Source organism: Nerophis ophidion, linkage group LG10 (genome assembly GCF_033978795.1).
Source record: "Nerophis ophidion isolate RoL-2023_Sa linkage group LG10, RoL_Noph_v1.0, whole genome shotgun sequence".
NCBI lineage: Eukaryota > Metazoa > Chordata > Actinopteri > Syngnathiformes > Syngnathidae > Nerophis > Nerophis ophidion.
In genome coordinates, this window is record NC_084620.1 from 46,301,911 (window position 1) to 46,324,815 (window position 22,905).

At 39.5% G+C, this 22,905-nt stretch overlaps 1 protein-coding gene across 1 annotated transcript in view; it reads left to right on the plus strand.

Moving 5' to 3' along the window:
* Nucleotides 1-22,905, plus strand: part of zcchc4 (zinc finger, CCHC domain containing 4) — a 67,016-nt gene that overhangs the window by 43,825 nt on the left and 286 nt on the right. The window contains exons 9-11 of the mRNA XM_061913925.1: nucleotides 7,195-7,270; nucleotides 7,340-7,391; nucleotides 16,631-16,772. Coding sequence (XP_061769909.1) covers nucleotides 7,195-7,270; nucleotides 7,340-7,391; nucleotides 16,631-16,772 — 270 coding nt within the window. The remainder of the gene's footprint in view (nucleotides 1-7,194; nucleotides 7,271-7,339; nucleotides 7,392-16,630; nucleotides 16,773-22,905) is intronic.

A 22,905-nucleotide genomic window follows, 5' to 3' on the forward strand; every position in this document is an offset into this window, starting at 1 on the left:
ATTTGTTATGAATGATGACGTCATTACCGCCATTTTCCAAATGTAAACGATGTCGGTTCTCGAGAGAAAGGACGCTTCACGAGTAAAAGAAATTGATAAACATGTCAAAAATAAGTTTCGATGGGACTAAATGGAAAGGGAAAATCACTGATACTGTTGGAAAAAAGGAAGTTACGACTTTGTTCGGCGATTTTACTCGGAAAATCGATCGTCCCGGAAAAGTTTTGTGAGCGTTAGGGATGCGCGGATAGGCAATTATATCATCCGCATCTCCAAAGTCGCCGTCCACCCGAACCAACATTTTATCAGGACCGTACCCACCCGCCAACCGCTGGCTGAAATACATCAGAGGTTGTCCGCCTTTACCACTCACAGAGCTATTTAAATCTGTTTCACAGAGTAACAATGATAATTGGAACCACTAACGTTCCCGCGACTATCCAATAGTGTTCATCCAGATTACAAGAATATGGACGTGCTGTGAAGTCATTGCCTTGGACACTTTCAACAACATGTATGAACTGATTGTTGGTCCGGCAACATGTTGTGTGCAGCTTCCGCAATCACACGTTCAAGATTGAAAGGCATACTGGGTGATACAGAGTACACTGATGGTTGGGAGGGGGGGGTTTGCTGCTAGCGGGGTGTATAAAATAGTCAGGACGTGTCATGAATACAAAAGATTATGGGTATTTGTTGTGTTGCGTTTATGTTTTGTTACTGTGAGGATGTTCTCCCGAAATGTGTTTGTCGTTCTTAATTGGTGTGGCTTCACAGCGTGGCGCATATTACTAAGAGTGTTAAAATTGTTTATATCACAACCATTAGTGTACTCTTTGTCACCCAGTTTGCCTTGCAGTCGTGTGTGTGTTGCTGCTGAAGCCAAACACAACATGTTGCTGGACTGACAAGCACATCGTACATGTTGTAGAAGGCGACAAAGCCAATAGCTTCATAGCACGCCCTAATACTTATTATCTGGGTGACTGCCGGCAGTCATTCAGGGGAATAATAGCGTCTCTTATTATCTTCTTCGCTTTATGACACGGGTCTTAAATGGCACTTTGGATGGCAAAAGATACCGATCACAGAACCATGCATATCAAATATTTCCGGATGGTTCAACCGCCACCCGCCCGAATCTAATTTGAAATCTATTTTTTCGTCATGTCAACCGCCCGACCCGCGGTTTATCCGCGGACTCCGCGGATGAGACTGCAAACCGCGCATCTCTAGTGAGCGTGGTGTCATGATAATATTGACTATGGATCACAAGGTTTCAAGGCTTTGGAAGTACATGCGAAACGCCAAAAACATATGAAACAACTTCAAGCAAGGAAATCGAACTTTTCACTAGCTGGTACTTTTGGATGTCAACCGAAAGTGAGCAAACCTTACGGACTTCATCCTTTGTTTACATCGACAACTGCCGTAGACATCAAGAGGAAAGATCCACCCAAACAACCCACTTCAGTTGCAGACTGGGTAGTTAATAATGAGGTAAGCTAAAAAATATTTGCTTGCGAAATACGCATGTTTGTTTTAAATATTAACCAATTATTGCTTTGCGAAATATGAATGGGTTTTTCTAAAAATAAAAAGCCACGTGAAAATATAGTATGAAATTACAGAAATCCAAAGAGTCGCATTATTGATTCCAGTTAAAGGGGAACATTATCACAATTTCAGAAGGGTTAAAACCAATAAAAATCAGTTCCCAGTGGCTTATTTTATTTTTTGAAGTTTTTTTCAAAATTTTACCGATCAAGCAATATCCCGAAAAAAGGCTTTAAAATGCCTGATTTTCGCTATATGTGAAGCCACCGTCCATTTTCCTGTGACGTCATCCAGTAATATACATGCTATCCAGGCGGAAGATATAGCGACATTAGCTCGGATTCAGACTCTGATTTCAGCGGCTTAAGCGATTCAACAGATAACGCATGTATTGAAACGGATGGTTGGAGTATGGAGGCAGATAGCGAAAACGAAATTGAAGAAGAAACTGAAGCTATTGAGCGAATAGCTATTGACGCTATTCAGCCATGTCTGCCTTAGCATCGCCGGTAAAATGTGCAAATATAGCTAAAAATTTACATACAGCTAGCCTAAATAGCATGTTAGCATCGATTAGCTGGTGTCATGCCGCGACCAAATATTTCTGATTAGCACATAAGTCAATAATATCAACAAAACTCACCCTTGTGATTTCGTTGACTTTATCGCTGGAAATGCATCTGCAGGTTATCCATACATCTCTGTGCCATGTCTACCTTAGCATCGCCAGTAAATAGCATGTTAGCATCGATTAGCATGCCGTGCTAATCAATGCACATTCTACGTAAATCAACTTGAATCCGTCTCTGATCGTGTTGTTACACCCTCCAACAACACACCGACGAGGCATGATGTCTCCAAGGTACGGAAAACAGTCGGAAAAATGGAAAATAACAGAGCTGATTTGACTCGATGTTTATAATGTGTTTGAGAAAATGGCCGATTGACTACCTAGGTGACGTCACTTTGTGACATCATCGCTCCGAGAGCAAATAATAGAAAGGCGTTTAATTTGCCAAAATTCACCCATTTAGAGTTCGGAAATCGGTTAAAAGAATATATGGTCTTTTTTATGCAACATCAAGGTATATATTGACGCTTACATAGGTCTGGTGATAATGTTCCCCTTTAACAATTTATTTGAACTAAATTTGCATATAATACTAGAGGCAGAAGTTGGCAGTGAAATCCAAAAAAGAAGCTACAAAAGCAGACACCAAAAGGAAAATGGGGGCTACTCAGAAATTTGCAGGGAAAGCTCATGCTAGGGCTCTCCGAGCAAGTAAAGTGTGAAGTGAACTGAAGTAATGTGGTAATACTGTAAATAAACTGTAGATAATAACACTGATCAATGTGACACCTGTGGATGTGAAATGAACACAAGATGTTAATAGTAGTGACTAAATACTATTGGGACTGAACCATATACAGCAGGGGTCACCAAGGGGTCAGCCCGTGAGGACCAGATGAGTCGCCCGCTGGCCTGTTGTAAAAAAAGCTCAAATAGCAGCACTTACCAGTGAGCTGCCTCTATTTTTTAAATTGTATTTATTTACTAGCAAGCTGGTCTCGCTTTGCTCAACATGTTTAATTTTAAGAGAGACAAAACTCAAATAGAATTTGAAAATCCAAGAAAATATTTTAAAGACATGTATTTATTTTTTTTACTTTGCTTCTTATAACTTTCAGAAAGACAATTTTAGAGAAAAAATACAACCTTAAAAATGATTTTAGGATTTTTAAACACAAATACCTTTTTACCTTTTAAATTCCTTCCTCTTCTTTCCTGACAATTTAAATCAATGTTCAAGTATTTTTTTTTCATTGTGAAGAATACTAAATACATTTTAATTTAACTCTTCATTTTAGCTTCTGTTTTTTTGACGAAGAATATTTGTGAAATATTTCTTCAAATTTATGATTAAAATAAAAAAAAATATTTAGGCAAATCTAGAAAATGTGTAGAATCAAATTTAAATCTTATTTCAAAGTCTTTTGAATTTCTTTTAAAATTTTTGTTCTGGAAAATCTAGAAGAAATAATGATTTGTATTTGTTAGAAATACAGCTTGGTCCAATTTGTTATATATTATAACAAAGTACAGATTGGATTTTAACCTATTTGAAACATGTCATCAAAATTCAGAAATTAATCTTAATCAGGAAAAATTACTAACGATGTTCTATAAATTCTTTTTTTTTTTAAAAAGATTTGAATTAGCTAGTTTTGCTCTTCATTTTCTTCGGTTGAATTTTGAATTTTAAAGAGTTGAAATTAAAGATGAACTATGTTTCAAAATTTAAACCGTTCAATTAAGTGTTTTTTTCATCATTTATTCTCTACAAAAAACCTTCCGTAAAAAGAAAAAAAATATACGACGGAATGACAGACAGAAATACCCATTTTTTTAATATATATATATATATATATGTATATATATGATATATTTATTAAAGGTAAATTGAGCAAATTGGCTATTTCTGGCAATTTATTTAAGTGTGTATCAAACTGGTAGCCCTTTGCATTAAAAAGTACCCAAGAAGCAGCTCTTGGTTTCAAAAAGGTTGGTGACCCCTGATATACAGTATTCATTAGAATAATTGGGGTATGTATGTTCTATTAATGATGTTTTCATGTCTTTAAACACTAAACTATTTTCTTCAAATGGTGCTGTCTTTGTTAATTTTAGCATATTAAATTGGTTAAAAACCAGGAGCTGGACTTGGCTGGGGGCCATCTTCCTCCAGACCCCCGGAAATTTTTTCAGTCTTTTTCAGAATTTATTTGTAAATTATGGTGGAAAATAAGTATTTGGTCAACCATTCAAAGCTCTCACTGATGGAAGGAGGTTTTGGCTCAAAATCTCACGATACATGGCCCCATTCATTCCTTCCTTAACACGGATCAATCGTCCTGTCCCCTTAGCAGAAAAACAGCCCCAAAGCATGATGTTTCCACCCCCATGCTTCACAGTAGGTATGGTGTACATGGGATGCAACTCAGTATTCTTCTTCCTCCAAACACGACGAGTTGAGTTTATACCAAAATGGATACATGGATGATACAGCAGAGGATTGGGAGAATGTCATGTGGTCAGATGAAACCTAAATAAAACTTTTTGGTATAAACTCAACTCGTCGTGTTTGGAGGAAGAAGAATACTGAGTTGCAACCTAAGAACACCATACCTACTGTGAAGCATGGGGGTGGAAACATCATGCTTTGGGGCTGTTTTTCCGCTAAGGGGACAGGCCGATTGATCCGTGTTAAGGAAAGAATGAATGGGGCCATGTATCGTCAGATTTTGAGCCAAAACATCCTTCCATCAGTGAGAGCTTCGAATGGTTGACCAAATACTTATTTTCCACCACAATTTACAAATAAGTTGTTTAAAATTCCCACAATGTGAATTCCTTGATTTGTTTGTCTCTCACAGTTGAAGTGTACCTATGATGAAAATTACAGACCTCTGTCATCATTTTAAGTGGAGAACTTGCACAATCGGTGGCTGACTAAATACTTTTTTGTCCACTGTAAGTAAGAATACAGGTCATCAAATCTCAGCAACGAGCTGTAATATCTTACTGAGATAATTTAGGACCAAAACCCTTAAAACAAGTAAAACACTAACATAAAAATTGCTTAGTGAGAAAAATGTTTTATCAGGCAGAAAATAAGCAAATATCACCCTTATTTGAGATATTTCCTCTTACTTAGATTTCAGGTTTTGCAGGGCAAGATCCAGATCCCTGGTCTCAGACAAAAACCGAGGCAAGATCTACCCCTGCGTCAACTGTTATACACTGAAAAAACTGAAATCTAAGTAAGATTAAATATCTCAAATAAGGGTGATATTTGCTTATTTTCTGTCTGATAAGCTATTTCTTTTCACCAAGCAGATTGTATGTTAGTGTTGTACTTGTTTTAAGGGTTTTGATCCTAAATTACTTTAGTAAGATATTACAGCTTGTTGCTAAAATTTGATGACCTATATTGAGTAAAATATGCTTGAAACTAGAATATCAAATGGACAAGCACTTTGAATCACTAGAGAAAAGCGCTATATAAATACAAACCCCGTTTCCATATGAGTTGGGAAATTGTTTTAGATGTAAATATAAACGGAATACAATGATTTGCAAATAATTTTCAACCCATATTCAGTTGAATATGCTACAAAGACAACATGTTTGATGTTCAAATTGTTAAACTTTTTTTTTTTTTGCAAATAATCATTAACTTTAGAATTTGATGCCAGCAACACGTGACAAATACGTTGGGAAAGGTGGCAATAAATACTGATAAAGTTGAGGAATGCTCATCAAACACTTATATGGAACATCCCACATGTGTGCAGGCTAATTGGGAACAGGTGGGTGCCATAATTGGGTATAAAAACAGCTTCCATGCAATGCTAAGTAATTCACAAACAAGGATGGGGCGGAGGTCACCACAAATTGTCGAACAGTTTTAGAACAACATTTCTTAACGAGCTAATGCAAGGAATTTAGGGATTTTACCATCTACGGTCCGTAAAATCATCAAAAAGTACAGAGAATCTGGAGAAATCACTGCACATAAGCGATGATATTACAGACTTTTGATCCCTCAGGCGGTAGTGCATCAAAAACCGACATCAGTGTGTAAAGGATATCACCACATGGGCTCAGGAATACTTCATAAAACCACTCTCAGTAACTACAATTGGTCGCTACATCTGTAAGTGCAAGTTAAAACTCTACTATGCAGAGCCAAACCCATTTATCAACAATATCCTGAAACGCTGACGGCTTGGCTGGGCCAGAGCTCATCTAAGATGGACTGATGCAAAGTGGAAAAGTGTTCTGTGGTCTGAGGAGTCCACATTTCAAATTATATTTGGAAACAGAGGACGTGGTGTCCTCCAAAACAAGGAGGAAAATAACCATTCGGATTGTTATAGCCACAAAGTTCAAAAGCCAGCATCTGTGATGGTATGGGGGTGTATTAGTGCCCAAGGCATGGGTAACTTACACATCTGTGAAGGCACCATTAATGCTGAAAGGTCCATACAGGTTTTGGAGCAACATATGTTGTCATCCAAGCAATGTTATCATGGACGCCCCTGCTTATTTCAGCAAGACAAGTGTTACACCAGCGTGGCTTTTCTGGTCCACCTGCAGTCCAGACCTGTCTCCCATGGAAAATGTGTGGCGCATTATGAAGCGTAAAATACGACAGCAGAGACCCGGGACTGTTGAACGACTAAAGCTCTACATAAAACAAGAATGGGAAAGAATTCTACTTTCAAACCTTCGACAATTAGTTTCCTTAGTTCCCAAAGGTTTATTGAGTGTTGTTAAAAGAAAAGGTGATGTAACACAGTGGTGAACATGCCCTTTCCCAACTACTTTGGCACGTGTTGCAGCCATGAAATTCTAAGTTCATTATTATTTGCAAAAAAAATAAAATTTATAAGTTTGAACATCAAATATGTTGTCTTTGTAGTGCATTCAATTAGCAAATCATTCCATTCCGTTTATATTTACATCTAACACAATTTCCCAACTCATATGGAAACGGGGTTTGTACAATTCACTTCACTTAACTTCAAAAAAAAGTTTTTGTTTTTCATTAGTGTTTTCTTCATCCTTGCCAGGTTTTGTGCCATTTGCAAGCGCTACGTCTCCTCCCTCAACAAGCACTGTGCTAAATGCAAAGTCTGCCCCTCCAAGGTAACGAGTACTTTGTTAGGAATCTCAAAAATATCTTATCAATTCCACTAAGGAAGGTTTCTTTTTTAGGATGGTCGTGAATGGAGACACTGCTCGCTCTGCGAGAAATGCGTGAAACCATGTAAGTAACTAAAATGTATTTTAATTATTTTGGGGGAGAAAAAAAAGATAATATGTATCAGGAATTTTACAATGGTGATTTACTTTTCAAAAAGAAAAATAAATTACAAAAAGATGACAAAAATTGACAAAACAAAGCTTTTCGGGTCTTGAACCTTGATCCATACGCGAAGTGAAGTCTTCGGGTAAATTTCGCGAGTTGACTGTTAACATCAACGCGCTCCATCCAGCTGTATAATCACTTGCCATACAGCAATAGATGATATCTGTCTATTACCTGACACCTTCTGTGTTAGCTACTTCTCTTTGTTTTTAATGTCTTTTTTCTATTTTCTGCTGTATTTAGTCTCTATTTTATCCTGCAGCTGTCACATATACTGTAATATTGTACATGGTAATTGTTATACAGTGTTTCCCCCAGAATTTTTTTTAGTTTAGGTGGTGGAAAGGATGCGTCGCTTGGGATGGGGAACAGACTGTGGTGAAGTAGGCCGGCTTCGGCGCGTAAAGAACCCTACAGTTTTTGTTGTGTTTCCCGCTCTGTATGCTGAATGGCAATATACGATGTATACATACTTGCCAACCTTGAGACTTGAGACCTCGGATTTCGGTAGGTGGGACGCGAGGGTTGGGGGGCGTGATCGGGGGCGGGGCGGAGGCGTGGTTGGGGCGAGGGGCGTGGTCAAGAGGGGAGGAGTATATTTACAGCTACAATTCACCAACTCCATCCATCCATCCATCCATTTTCTACCGCTTATTCCCTTTCGGGGTCGCGGGGGGCGCTGGCGCCTATCTCAGCTACAATCGGGCGGAAGGCAGGGTACACCCTGGGCAAGTCGTCACCTCATCGCAGGGCCAACACAGATAGACAGACAACATTCACACTCACATTCACACACTAGGGCCAATTTAGTGTTGCCAATCAACCTATCCCCAGGTGCATGTCTTTGGAAGTGGGAGGAAGCCGGAGTACCCGGAGGGAACCCACGCATTCACGGGGAGAACATGCAAACTCCACACAGAAAGATCCCGAGCCTGGATTTGAACCCAGGACTGCAGGAACTTCGTATTGTGAGGCAGACGCACTAACCCCTCTGCCACCGTGAAGCAATTCACCAACTCGAGTATTTCATATATATATATATATATATATATATATATATATGTGTGTGTGTGTGTATGTATGAAATACTTGACTTTCAGTGAATTCTAGCTTTATATATTTATTTTATTATATATATAAATAAATAAAAATAGATGAATTTCAGACGGCACCTATCAAATACACAGTGATAAAAACACAGTTGTCCTACTAACTGTACTGGGCTTGCTGGTTACTAAAAAAACCCAACAACACTTACCTTTCACTATTTGAGTAACCTTTGTTCTGCCATTTGCGTACTGGCAAGCGATCTCCGAATCCGGGAACATATCCTTCACGGATTTGTTGTAGACATCCGCAAAGGAGAAGGGGATGTTGCTTCCAGCTATCAGCATAGCCATCTTTGTCTCAGCATTAGTTACACCATCGGGTCTCCATTTTGCAAGGTGGCCCATAATACTGGGTTGTGAACGATGCTGCACTGCTGACGCTTTGTGCTTCGCTGACCGTTCAGCATATCCGTTCGGCCACCCTGTTCAATGGAGAAGTCTGTTCTACAAAATTTACAGGCAACATACCCCATGCCCTTCAAAGTCTCCTGGATAAACTAAAAATCTTGTTTCCGTTCGTATTGGAACTTGCAAACGTATTTCTTAATTTTGCTCGTCGACGGCTGTAACTTCCTCGTTCTCCTGCTTCGTTTTCTTGTGTGTGCAGTTTTTTTATTAAAATCCGTAGATGTTGTAACGTGATTGGGCAGGCAAGCTGTTTATATAGTGGGAAGAAAGCGGACGTGTAAAGAGGCTGTCCCCACTCAGGTCCGCATGGAGCTGGAGGGGGCGTGGCCTCCAGCTCCGGCTGAATTTCGGGAGATTTTCGGGAGAAATTTTCTTCCAGGAGGTTTTCGGGAGAGGCGCTGACTTTCGGGAGTCTCCCGGAAAATCCAGCAGGGTTGGCAAGTATGGATATATATCTCGATATTTTTTCCGTAAAGTAAAAACAAAACACCGAACAGTCCCAGTTACCTGAGATACTGTACTAAGATGGTTGTGTGGGTGGGACAATGCCGGGTGCTGCAGCAGAGACGTACTGACAGAGGCAGAGGCAGTATGAAGCGTAGCAGCTTGTTAAGACTTTAGATTAGCATCAAATGATATTATAAATATGTTAAATAAAGTCAAATACAAATAAGGCAACAAGAGAAGTATCCTACAATTCTCTTTTGTAAAGTAAATCTGAACAGCCGATATGGACATCTACATCAACTATATGATTTGCCTGAGAAGCTGGACAGGACAAAAAATATATATATATATATATATATATAGATATATATATATATCTATATATATATCATTTTTTTTTGGGAGACTTTGTTTAGGCCAGGGGTAGGGAACCTATGGCTCTAGAGCCAGATGTGGCTCTTTTGATGACTGCATCTGGCTCTCGGATAAATCTGAGATGACATTGCTTAACAGGATAGGTAATGAATTATTCTATTTGTAATCATAGTGTTAAAAATAACATTCAAAATATAAAACATTTTCATGCATTTTTATGTTCAAGAAGTTGCGTTAATGGTAAGAAGTAATGTATTTATTATTGGTTAGTGTTGGGCTTGCCCTCCTGAGGGTTCTTCAGACCACCAAACACCGACATGAGAGCCTGTTTTAGGGTAAAATATTGTTTTTTTTTTTCAATTAGTCTCTCAGTTGCTTTCCAGCAATTGTCTTTTTCTCTTTCGTCCTCACTCACGCTCTGGCTCCAGCCCCAACCCTGTCTCTCCTCCTGGCTGCTGCTTGTAACAGAGCAACAGGTGATTAGATAAAAAGGCCCAGGTGGGCCGTCTACGCACCTGTCGCTGATTTCGAGGCCGGTCCTGGCAACATCCCACTTTGCTGCAGGCCCGCAGGCCACGCCCCCTCCACAGTTTGCTTCAGAATAACAATGTTATTACAAAGAATAAAGGACCTATTATACTCTGGAAATGTTAGTCTTACTTAAAAATGCACGCGTTTAGTTGTGTTCAGTGTTAAAAAAAAATATTATATGGCTCTTAGGGAAATAGATTTTAAAATATTTGGCTTCTTGGCTCTCTTGACCAAAAAGGTTCCCGACCCCTGGTTTAGGCGGCGGCTCTTTGTTGTTAAGGCGGCCACCTTAACAACAAGGGCTGCAGGAAACCCTGGTTATTTATTGTATATATGATATAGACATAATATATTAGTATATATAATATACTGTACATATGTTATGTAAATATTACGTATATAGGTTATATTTTATATCGCTATATTTAGTTTATTTATACCTGCATTGTCCTTTCCATCCTTACACTTTCCACCATTGTAACTGAGCTACTTTGTGGAACAATTTCCCTTCATATTCTTATAATTATTTTTACTCTTATGAAAAAAGGATACGTTAATTTTAAACAACCTCGTGGTCTATATAATGTTTTAACGTTACATTAGTGGCCAACTTATTTTTGCAAACTAATATAAGTATCATCACCATTAAAGCGAGTGTTATGAGAAGGGTTTTAGTTTATTTTGAACATGCAAACTAGGTGTCATAAATTATTTACAATTGCGAGAGGTGGTTAGTAACTAGGGCTGGGCGATATGGCCTTTTATTAATATCTCGATATTTTTACGCCATGTCACGATACATGATATATATCTCGATATTTTGCCTTAGCCTTGAATGAACACTTGATGCATATAATCACAGCAGTATGATGATTCTATGTGTCTACATTAAAACATTCTTCTTCATACTGCATTAATATATGCTCATTTTAAACTTTCATGCAGAGAGGGAAATCACAACTCAGTCAATTGACCAAAACTGTATTTATTAAACAGTTATCAAGCAGTGGCACAAACATTCATGTCATTTCCAAAACAGAAAGTGCAAGATTGTCAGAGACATTTTAAAACAAGCTATGAGTGCACTTTTGTGCATGATGTCACTAAGATGACATATCAAAACAACACTAAATTAAAGTGCACTTTTTGTACAGAACGCCACTACAATAGTTTAAAACAAATAAAAGTGCACTTTTGTGCTTGATGTCACACAAGATATTTCAATAACTGTCAAATAAAAATGAGCTGCATAATAAGAAATCAAATAGTGTATGTCCTTCGCTATGTGGTAGGTTACTGCGGACGTTATTTACTTCTGTTGTTTACTATTTGTTTCATACGGTGATGATCTGGAAGTAGTTGCTTGGGGATTTTGTTGGTGTGGCACCGGCCGGAGATGTTGACATGCGGAGTTTCAAGCACTCTTCATTCTCTAGCACAGGGGTCACCAACCTTTTTGAAAGCAAGAGCTACTTCTTGGGTACTGATTAATGCGAAGGGCTACCAGTTTGATACACACTTAAATAAATTGCCAGAAATAGCTAATTTGCTCAATTTACCTTTAATAAATAAATCTATATGTATCAAAAAATGGGTATTTGTCCGTCATTCCGTTGTACATTTTTTTCCTTTTAAGGAAGGTTTTTTGCAGATAATAAATGATTAAAAAAAAAACTTAATTGAACGGTTTAAAAGAAGAGAAAATTTAATTTTGAAACATAGTTTATCTTCAATTTCGACTTATTAAAATTCAAAATTCAACCGAAAAAAAAAAAGAAAAAAACTAGCTGATTCAAATCTTTTTGAAAACATTTAAAAAAGAACTTATGGAACATCATTAGTAATTTTTCCTGATTAAGATTAATCTTAGAATTTTGATGACATGTTTTAAATAGGTTAAAATCCTGCACTTTGTTAGAATATATAACAAATTGGACCAAGCTATATTTCTAACAAAGACAAATTCAAAAGACTTTGAAGTAAGATTTAAATTTGATTCTAGATTTGCCAGAATAATTTTTGGGAATTTTAATCGTAATAAGTTTGACGAAATATTTCACAAATATTCTTCGTCGAAAAAACAGAAGCTAAAATGAAGAATTCAATTAAAATGTATTTATTATTCTTCACAATAAAAAAAAATACTTGAACATTGATTTAAATTGTCAGGAAAGAAGAGGAAGGAATTTAAAAGGTAAAAAGGTATATGAGTTTAAAAATCCTAAAATCATTTTTAAGGTTGTATTTTTTTCTCTAAAATGGTCTTTCTGAAAGTTACAAGAAGCAAAGTAAAAAAATAAATGATTTTATTTAAATAAGTGAAGACTAAGTCTAAAATGTCGAGCAAAACGAGACCAGCTTGCTGGTAAATAAATAAATAAATAAAAATAGAGGCAGCTCACTGGTATGTGCTGCTATTTAGGCTATTTTTAGAACAGGCCAGCGGGCTACCTGGTGCCCGCGGGCACCGCGTTGGTGATCCCTGCTGTAGCGGGTGATTTTTCAAATGATGCGACAAATAAGCAGTAATGCTACTTTATGTAGCAACACTTTTGCCGCATACTTGACATATTACGGTTGTCTGTTCGACATCTTCCCGCTTGAAGCCAAACCACCACCAGACGATGGACCCCCTGCTGTTTTTCTTGGGAATTAATTCTTCCTTCCTTTGTTACTAGATTCACACCTTCTTTCTCTCGTATTACCACTCGCACCACTCCACTAGCACCACAGCTAACGTTACCCATGTCGCTGCCTCTCTGCTCGGCGAGGGCGTGTGACGTTGCACGCGCGACAGTATATGACGTATGTAAGAAGGTGCACTTGTTTTATGTCTCTGTGAGAAGGAGAGACAATAAATAGTGAGAAGAGCCTGTAGCTAAAAGCAACTGCATGAGAACGTATACTGTAATATCACGATATAGTCAAACCCAGGATATATTTAATATATTCGATATATCGCCCAGCCCTAGTCGTAACCTGCTACATTTCCTGCACCGAAGTAACTTTTTGGTTAAATTGTACTTGTCACAGTAGTTTTAACGCAGCATACATTATACATTTTACTTGAGGATTTTTTTGTAAACAGAAACGCTACTTTTACTTCGAAACATTGAGTTTCATTCCGATCGTTATATTGAATTATTTCACGATTATTTATAATCTGTTGATTAATGGAGAATTGCACTATTTTGGGGGAATTTTGCCTATCTTCCACAATCATTATGAGGGAGGAGACAGATTTTTTTTTTTTTCATATATTCTAACTCGTAAATAAACGTTTTGCTTTTATTGGAGTCAATGGGAGGTCCTCCATTCCGGCCATAAATCCCTTAAAAAAAAAAAAAAAAATCGAAAAAGCGCCAACAGTACTCCATTTATTTCCATTTGGTGACTTGAACATTAACCAAGTAATAGCGAAATTGTTATTATAAGCGCAAACACGGACAAACTATTTATAGCGGCGCCGTGATCAGAGGGAGCTAACAGTTTGTGCTGCTGTGTTGACCTCCCTGGCTGGTGAGCTGCTTTCACACCTCCGAGCTCGCCAAAGTTTATCCTAGACCATATATAATGCCTCCCACCTGGATAGTAGAAGGATGAAGACATATGGCGCCTATCTCAGCTGCAAGTCGCCACCTCATCGCAGGGCCTGGGGAAAACATGCTGCAGTAATTTGTATATGACACACACACACACACACACACACACACACACACACACACACACACACACACACACACACACACACCAACTGCGGTTGTAGTCCAAGAACCATTAAAAATGAACTACTAAATAAATCAGGAATGACTCACAGGTTGGTCAGTAATTCAGTATTTTTTTTCACAGAATACTTACCTACTCCAGTAATCATTTTTAATTAGTATCTTTTAGTCATTTTATTCTAAAGTAAATGTACCCTTACTTCAGTACAATTTTTGGGTACTCTACCCACCTCTGACGTTTACCCAATTCAACATGTCTGAAAAAATGTAGAAAGAAGCAGGGGGTAGTGGGGGGTGTATATTGTGGCATCCCGGAAGAGTTAGTGCTGCAAGGGGTTCTGGGTATTTGTTCTGTTGTGTTTATGTTGTGTTACGGTGCGGATGTTCTCCAGAAATGTGTTTGTCATTCTTTTTTTTTAATAAATGTTTTTATTGAATTTGACAGGTATTATAATGTACAATAGAACAGTCAACACATTTTCCCCTTTTTTTCCCACCCACTTCCAAGAACAGCAACCCAACCCATACCCCATTCACACATAAACCCCCTCCCCCCGGGTCCTACATAAGTTAAAGGTACAGTCACAAATGGAAAATAATTAGTACATCACTTTCTTCTCAACATAGGCAGATAGTAAATATACACCCGGAATAAATATTAAAAAAAAAAATTATAATAATTATAAAGGAGCTGGTTTATGAAAGACGAACTTTTCATGTGTCCTGTAGCGTCTTTAATTTAGCTATGTTGTCAACCATACAGCCTCAAACAAAATAAAACTTCTCAGGTGCACCCATAAGATTGAACTTTATTTTTTCCAGATCTAAATACATCATAAGGTCTTTAAGCCATAAGGAGGCTTTGGGGCAGAAAGGTGACTTCCACTCCAGCAAAATTCTCCTATGTGCTAATAAGGATGCAAAGGCGATACTATCCTTAAATTTTCTCCTTATTTGGGGATCTGATACCGTCCCAAAAATAGCCATTTCTGCACATGGTGTCAGATTTAAATCCAGTGCCTTAGCAAGGTGTTTGAAAATAGTTATGTGTTTGTCATTCTTGTTTGGTGTGGGTTCACAGTATGGCGCATATTTGTGACAGTGTTAAAGTTGTTTACACGGCCACCCTCAGTGTGACCTGTATGGCTGTTGACCAAGTATGCCTTGCATTCACTTGTGTGTGTGAAAAGTTGTAGATATTATGTGATTGGGCCGGCACGCAAAGGCATTGCCTTTAAGGTTTATTGGCGCTCTGTACATCTCCCTACGTCCATGTACCAAAAAAGTCATACATTTTACTTTTTGAAAGTGATTTCGATCATTTCCGATATTACATTTTAAAGCATTTATCGGCCGATATTATCGGCAGTCCAATATTATCGGACATCTCTAATGAAAAATGTATAAAGTAAGTGAATAAAGTAGTTGTTTTGTAGCTGTTCTTTTCTACTGTAGTTGTTTTATTAGCTTGTGTGTTAATTCCAAAACAGATAATTTTAACAATTATAAATTGAATATAAATGGTTTGGAACTGTGACTGTCGTTCATGACATCATCTTAGTCACTCTACTGCAAGTGCACATCCACAAACAGTCCCAATAAAGTGACCAACACTTTGTAGTCATGGCTTCCTGCTCGTGTTTCATCATTTCAAAATATTTGACGACCTTTGTTAGAATAATTTTATCGAAGTTATCACAAAAATTTTGTGTTGAAATGAGTTCCCGACGAGAAGCAAAAACATGTCTTTGCACCTACCAAGAAGAAGGCTTGTAAAACTCCACCGTGTAGGATGGGAAGCAACATGAAGGTGTTCTGTTTCTTTCATCTATTGTAATCAACAGAAATATGTTGTCGTGACCCAAGTACTACAAAGTGGAGAGAAAGCAGGGCCTGACTCCCCTCTAAGCACCACTTATTTGAACTCTTTTACGAACCTCTTTTTGAACTTTTTTACGACCTCTTTTTGAACTCATTTACGAACCTCATTTTTTTAACTCTTTTACGTCCCCTTTTTTTGAACCTACCAAAAAGAAGGCTTATAAAACTCCACCGTGTAGGATGGAAAGCAACATGAAGGTGTTCTGTTTCTTTCATGTATTGTAATCAACAGAAGGATATTGTCGTGACCAAGGACTACAAAGTGGAGGGGAAGCAGGGCCTGTATCCACTCAGGGCACCGCTTATTTGAACTCTTTTATGAACCTCTTTTTGAACTCTTGTACGAACCTCTTTTTTTAACTCTTTTACAACCTCTTTTTTTGAACCGACCTTTTCTTTTGAAATGTTTTTTAAAAGGCGATGGCTGATTATGACCCCGTTCCCTTGGAAGCAGCTGTTGCCACGTGGTCAGGAAAAGTCCAAATAAAAGAAGGAGGCGTACAATCTTTCGCTAGACACTGTACATGGGTACAGTGTCCAGACGTCAATCCTCACTGAGCCAAATTGAATTCTGTCTCAGTTTAATTATTTGTTTCTTGTCTTGTTTAATAGATGTCATCAGTGTTTGAACCTGACAACCTTTATATTGTTTACTTCCAAGCATGGCGACACTGTGAATCGTGCGGCCACTGTGCCCTCCCAGACCACCCTTGTGGCAAGTCAAGTCCGGGGAAGATGGGCTGCTTCAACTGTGCCAGCATGGACCACAAACGCAACGCTTGCCCTCTAAAGCGCAACCGCAGGCAAGTACATTATGAATGATATTGGTCTGTAACTAACTATTATTACTGTAGCAGAAGACTAATCCCTCGTGTTTGCTTGTCTTAATTGGTGCCGAATCTGACCGTGGTAAATAAATGTTTTGCACAGTAGAATCCTTTAAAAAAATAATTAGAGCATAAACAAATCTGTTTATAGCTTTCCAAATACAATTTTTAGCATTATCAGATCCAGTGGCGGGCCGTGGATTTCTCACCTAGGCCTTCAATGACGTCCTACTTCGTCCCGACTTCCCCTCTCAAAATTCCGTAATTTATGTCACCACAATGGACACAGCTGGAGATATTATACACAAACACACTAGTATTCATTGAAACCTATTAACAGTGTAAAAAAGGGTTTATTTTTCGGCGCATTTAACATTCAATAAACCCGCTTCAGCAATTGAAACATATCTTACGTGGTACTGTCAAAATTAAAAGAATTGTATAAAACAAACGAAACATGAAAAAGTAAGGAAATCAAATATTTCAACTCACAATTTGTAGGACCCATCCGACGCCGTATAATCAATCAATCAATGTTTACTTATATAGCCCGAAATCACGAGTGTCTCAAAGGGCAGCACAAGCCACAATGACATCCTCGGCTCAGATCCCACATCAGGGCAAGGAAAAACTCAACACAATGGGATAACAATGAGAAACCTTGGAGGGGACCGCAGATGTGGGGATGCCACCCCCGGGCGACCGGTGCAATGGACGTCGAGTGGATCTAGCAAAATATTGTGAGAGTCCAATCCATAGTGGATCTAACATAATAGTGAGAGTCCAGTCCATAGTGGATCTGACATAATAGTGAGAGTCCAGTCCATAGTGGATCTGACATAATAGTGAGAGTCCAGTCCATAGTGGATCTGACATAATAGCGAGAGTCCAGTCCATAGTGGATCCAACATAATAGTGAGAGTCCAGTCCATAGTGGATCCAACATAATAGTGAGAGTCCAGTCCATAGTGGATCTAACATAATATTGTGAGAGTCCAGTCCATAGTGGATCTAACATAGTAACGAGAGTCCAGTCCATTGTGGATCCAACATAATAGTGAGAGTCCAGTCCATAGTGGATCTAACATAATATTGTGAGAGTCCAGTCACAGTGGATCTAACATAACAGCAATAGTCCAGTCCATAGTGGATCTAACATAATAGCGAGAGTCCAGTCCATAGTGGAACTAACATAATAGCGAGAGTCCAGTCCATAGTGGATCTAACATAATAGTGAGAGTCCAGTCCATAGTGAATCTAACATAATAGCGAGAGTCCAGTCCATTGTCGATCCAACATAATAGTAAGAGTCCAGTCCATAGTGGAACTAACATAATAGCGAGAGTCCAGTCCATAGTGGATCTAACATAATAGTGAGAGTCCAGTCCATAGTGAATCTAACATAATAGCGAGAGTCCAGTCCATTGTGGATCTAACATAATAGTAAGAGTCCAGTCCATAGTGTGGCAAGCCGGAGACCATCCCGAGCGGAGACAGGTCAGGTCAGCAGCACAGAGATGTCCCCAACCGAAGCACAGGCGAGTGGTCCGCCCCGGGTCCCGAATCTTGACAGCCAGCGCTTCATTCATGGCCACAGAACCTCCACCAAGGAAGAGGGGGGCAGAGCAGAAAAGAAACGGCAGATCAACTGGTCTAAAAGGGGGGGTCTATTAAAAGTCGAGAGTATCGATATTCTGATATATATTTTGGCTGATTATGAATTGACGTCCGTATAGCACAGCCCTACTATCACAGCCCTACTATCCATTGTGATCACCACAACATAATAGGATTAAGACAAATACTGGACTGAAATACATACAAGACATAAATAAGTAGATATTAAAAAAAGGGATGAAACGTGGCTGCAAAATTTGAATTGAGTTATATTTATACAGCGCTTTTTTCTAGTGTCTCAACGCGATTTACATAGTGAATGCCATAATTTAAGTTACATTGAAACTGGTGTGAGTGGCACTGGGAGCAGGTGGGTAAAGTGTCTTGCCCAAGGACACAACGGCAGTGACTAGGATGACGGAAGCTGGGATCGAACCTGGAACCCTCAAGTTGCCGGCACGGCCGCTCTACCAACCGAGCTATGAAGCACGATTTGGTGAGGGATTCATCTAACTCAGTGGTTCTTAACCTGGGTTCGATCGAACCCTAGGGGTTCGGTGAGTCTGCCTAAGGGAAGTATAGACACGTCCGAAATATTGTGTACATAAAAACTTCTCCCTGTCGGCGTGTTATGGATATCCCCAAACCATATTCTCTCTAATTTTCCATCTGATTTGCAGGTTTTTTGATTGATTGATTGAAACTTTTACTAGCAGATTGCAAAGGAAGAGAATACGTTATATGAAACAGTACAGTGGGCTACACGGTGGAAGAGGGGTTAGTGCGTCTGCCTCACAATACAAAGGTCCCGAGTAATCCCGGGTTCTAGCCCGGGCTCGGGATCTTTCTGTGTGGAGTTTGCATGTTCTCCCCATGAATGCGTGGGTTCCCTCCGGGCACTCCGGCTTCCTCCCACTTCCAAAGACATGCACCTGGGGATAGGTTGATTGGCAACACTAAATTGGCCCTAGTGTGTGAATGTTGTCTGTCTATCTGTGTTGGCCCTGCGATAAGGTGGCGACTTGTCCAGGGTGTACACCGCCTTCCGCCCGATTGTAGCTGAGATAGGCACCAGCGACCCCAAAGGGAACAAGCAGTAGAAAATGGATGGATGGACCCTAATTAGAATAAAAACAAAAAATTATCTTTTTTATATGATGTACTTAGTTGTGATCAAAATTATTCAACCCCCACACAATTTTGGTGTTTTAGCAAGTTGGACATTTACTCCGTATTTTGTTTATAGTCATATCAAATAAATATGTGTCAAATAGACAAATGCAACTTCAATTTTACAAGATACCAAGAAAGGACATTTTTCTTAATATCTCATTGAGAAAATTATTCAACCCCTTGAAGATCATAACTCTTAAGAACAGAGTTTGAATAAGGTCTTTTCAATCAGGTGTTGAAAACACATGTAGATGTGATTAGAACCATAACGATTGAAAAAGACTGTGACGCTCAGCTTCTTGTAGATGGTCAATGGTGTATTTGCAACATGGTGAAGTCCAGGGAGTGGTCAAAGAAGTCAAGAGAGGAGATGATTTCTCTTCATAAGAAAGGATATGGATATAAGAAAATAGCAAAGACATTAAACATTCCAAGAGACACAGTTGGGAGCATAATTTAGATAGATAGATGGATAGTGCTTTATTTGTTCCGTCAGGAGAGTTCCTTCAGGAAAATTAAAATTTTCACCACAATCCCATTCAAGATCAGACAATGGGAGAAAAAAAAAGAAGATTAAAATAAAATAAAAAAAATCGGTCTTAGCCTGGGCCCTGGAGAGGGGGTGCAGACTGTGGCCAAGGGAAAAAAACAACTCATAGCCATAGTACACATCCCTCTTACATATGTGTAAGAGGGAGACATCAAACATCAAAGAACACAGAGGTCATTAAAGCAGCAGATAGAACCAGCCACTTCTACATACAGCTATGAATAAAAAGTAAAAGAAACATATCCACTGTGGTGTTCCACGCCATCGTCCGCTGGGATGGAGGGAGCATGGCCAGAGACAGGAGCAGAACCAACAAAGCAACCAAGACGGCCGACTCCACTCTCGGCCAGTGTCCAGTCCGCATGGATGAGCGAGGATACGTCCAAGGTGACTGAGGTGTCCGACACCTGCTCACCCAGACAAGACACCGCGAAGTCTGTCCGTCCCAGTCCTGTCCCCTCATCCGCATGTCCTCCAGTCTCTCCAAACGGACTCTGGTGTAGCAGAGACCCAGCAGCTGGTTTCCATGGCCAAAAGGCCCCCGGGAGGCAGATCCAGAAGTCCACAAAAAAAGCACCACAGAGGTCACGAAAGTGCCACCGCTTGTCACACAGTCCCAAAAGGTCCCGGACCAAAAGGCAAAAAAATATAATAACACATGAAAACAAGAGGGAAACACAAAAGGATGAAGCAAGAGCACAGAGTTCCTGCCAACAGCAGCGCTATTTTGGAAGAAAAAAAAATAAAAAAATTGCAAGTTTAAAGCGAAAGGCACAGTGGAAACACTACCTGGGCGTGGTAGAAAGAGGATGCTGTGTGCGTACAGTGGTAAAAAAAACCCCGGGTAACAGCTGAGGAACTACAACAGGACATTGCAGAGGGGGGAACGCAGGTTTCGTCCCAGACAATAAGGCGCGCACTACGAGATGAAGGCCTCCATGCCAGAACTCCAGGCGCACCCCACTTCTGACTACCAGGCACAAGAAAATAGACTTCAGTATGCCAAAAATTGTCTGGACAAACCCCAAAGGTTTTGGAAAACTGTTTTATGGAGTAATGAGACAAAAGTGGAACTCTTTGGGCCTATGAATCAACGTTATGCCTGGAGGAGAAAAAAATGAAGCTTACAAAGAGAAGAACACCTCGCCTACTGTTAAGCATGGTGGGGGGTCAATCATGCTCTGGGGCTGTTTCTCTGCCTCAGGTACGGGGAATCTCCAGCGCGTTCAAGGCACTATGAATTCTGTTTCCTAACAGGATATATTAGCTGCAAATGTCATGAAGTCAGTGACGAAGCTGAGGGTTGGGAGACGTTGGACCTTCCAACAGGACAACGATCCCAAGCATACCTCCAAATCAACATCAGAGTGGTTGCAGAAGAAGGGCTGGAAGACTCTGGAGTGGCCTTCACAGTCCATCCATCCATCCAATATTCTACCGCTTATTCCCTTTCGGGGTTGCTGGCGCCTATCTCAGCTACAATCGGGCGGAAGGCAGGGTACACCCTGGACAAGTCGCCACCTCATCGCAGGGCCAACACAGATAGACAGACAACATTCACACTCACATTCACACACTAGAGCCAATTTAGTGTTGCCTATCAACCTATCCCCAGGTGCATGTCTTTGGAAGTGGGAGGAAGCCGGAGTACCCGGAGGGAACCCACACATTCACGGGGAGAACATGCAAACTCCACACAGACAGATCCCGAGCCTGGATTTGAACCCAGGACTGCAGGAACTTCGTATTGTGAGGCAGACGCACTAACCCCTGTGGCACCGTGAAGCCGCCTTCACAGTCGCCAGACCTAAATCCTATAGAAAACCTGTGGTGGGACTTGAAGAAGGCAGTTGCAGCACGCAAGCCCAAGAATATGAATGAACTGGAGGCCTTTGCCCAAGAGGAATGGGCTAAAATACCTCTAGATGGTTGCAAGAAGCTTGTGTCCGGTTATGTATCACGTTTGAAGGATGTAATTACTGCCAAAGGGTGTTCTACTAAGTACTAAAGATGCATGTAACTATGGGGTTGAATCATTTTGTCAATGAGATATTAAGAAAATTGTCCACTTTTGGTATTTTGTAAAATACCGTGTTACAATTTAAGTTGCATTTGTCTATTTGACACATCTTTATTTGATATGACTATACACAAAATACGGAATAAATGTCCAACTTGCTAAAACACCAAAATTGCGTGGGGGTTGAATAATTTTGATCACAACTGTAGTCCATAAGTACACAAACGTGTACTTCATGTTAAGCGACATACTAATTTTTATTTTCACACTTTTTCCCCCCCAAATTCCATTGTATGTTATATTCTTCTGACACCACCAGATGGCAGTAAAAGTGTCCACATATGTGGCCAAAAGACCCCAATTCAGTAGTGTACACAATTTTGGAAATAAGAGCTAAAAAGTGTTGTCCACGCATGTGGTCACGAAGGCCTTTAGAGAATAAGTTAGGGTCCACGGTAAATTCACATGGTAAATTCATGGAATAAGCGGTAGAAAATAGATGGATGGATGGAAACAGTACAGTTCACACAGTACAGTACATATTACGTACAATTGACCACTAAATGGTAACACTTGGATAGGTTTTTCAACTTGTTAATCAACTCATGGTAATGTGTGTAAGGTGTGTAATTTGTTGTGAAATCATGCACTGTGGTGGTTTCGTTCTGTGAACAAGGTGATGTTCGTGCACGGTTCATTTTGTGCACCAATAAAAACAAAAACATAAGTTTTTCTTAAATTTGAAAAAA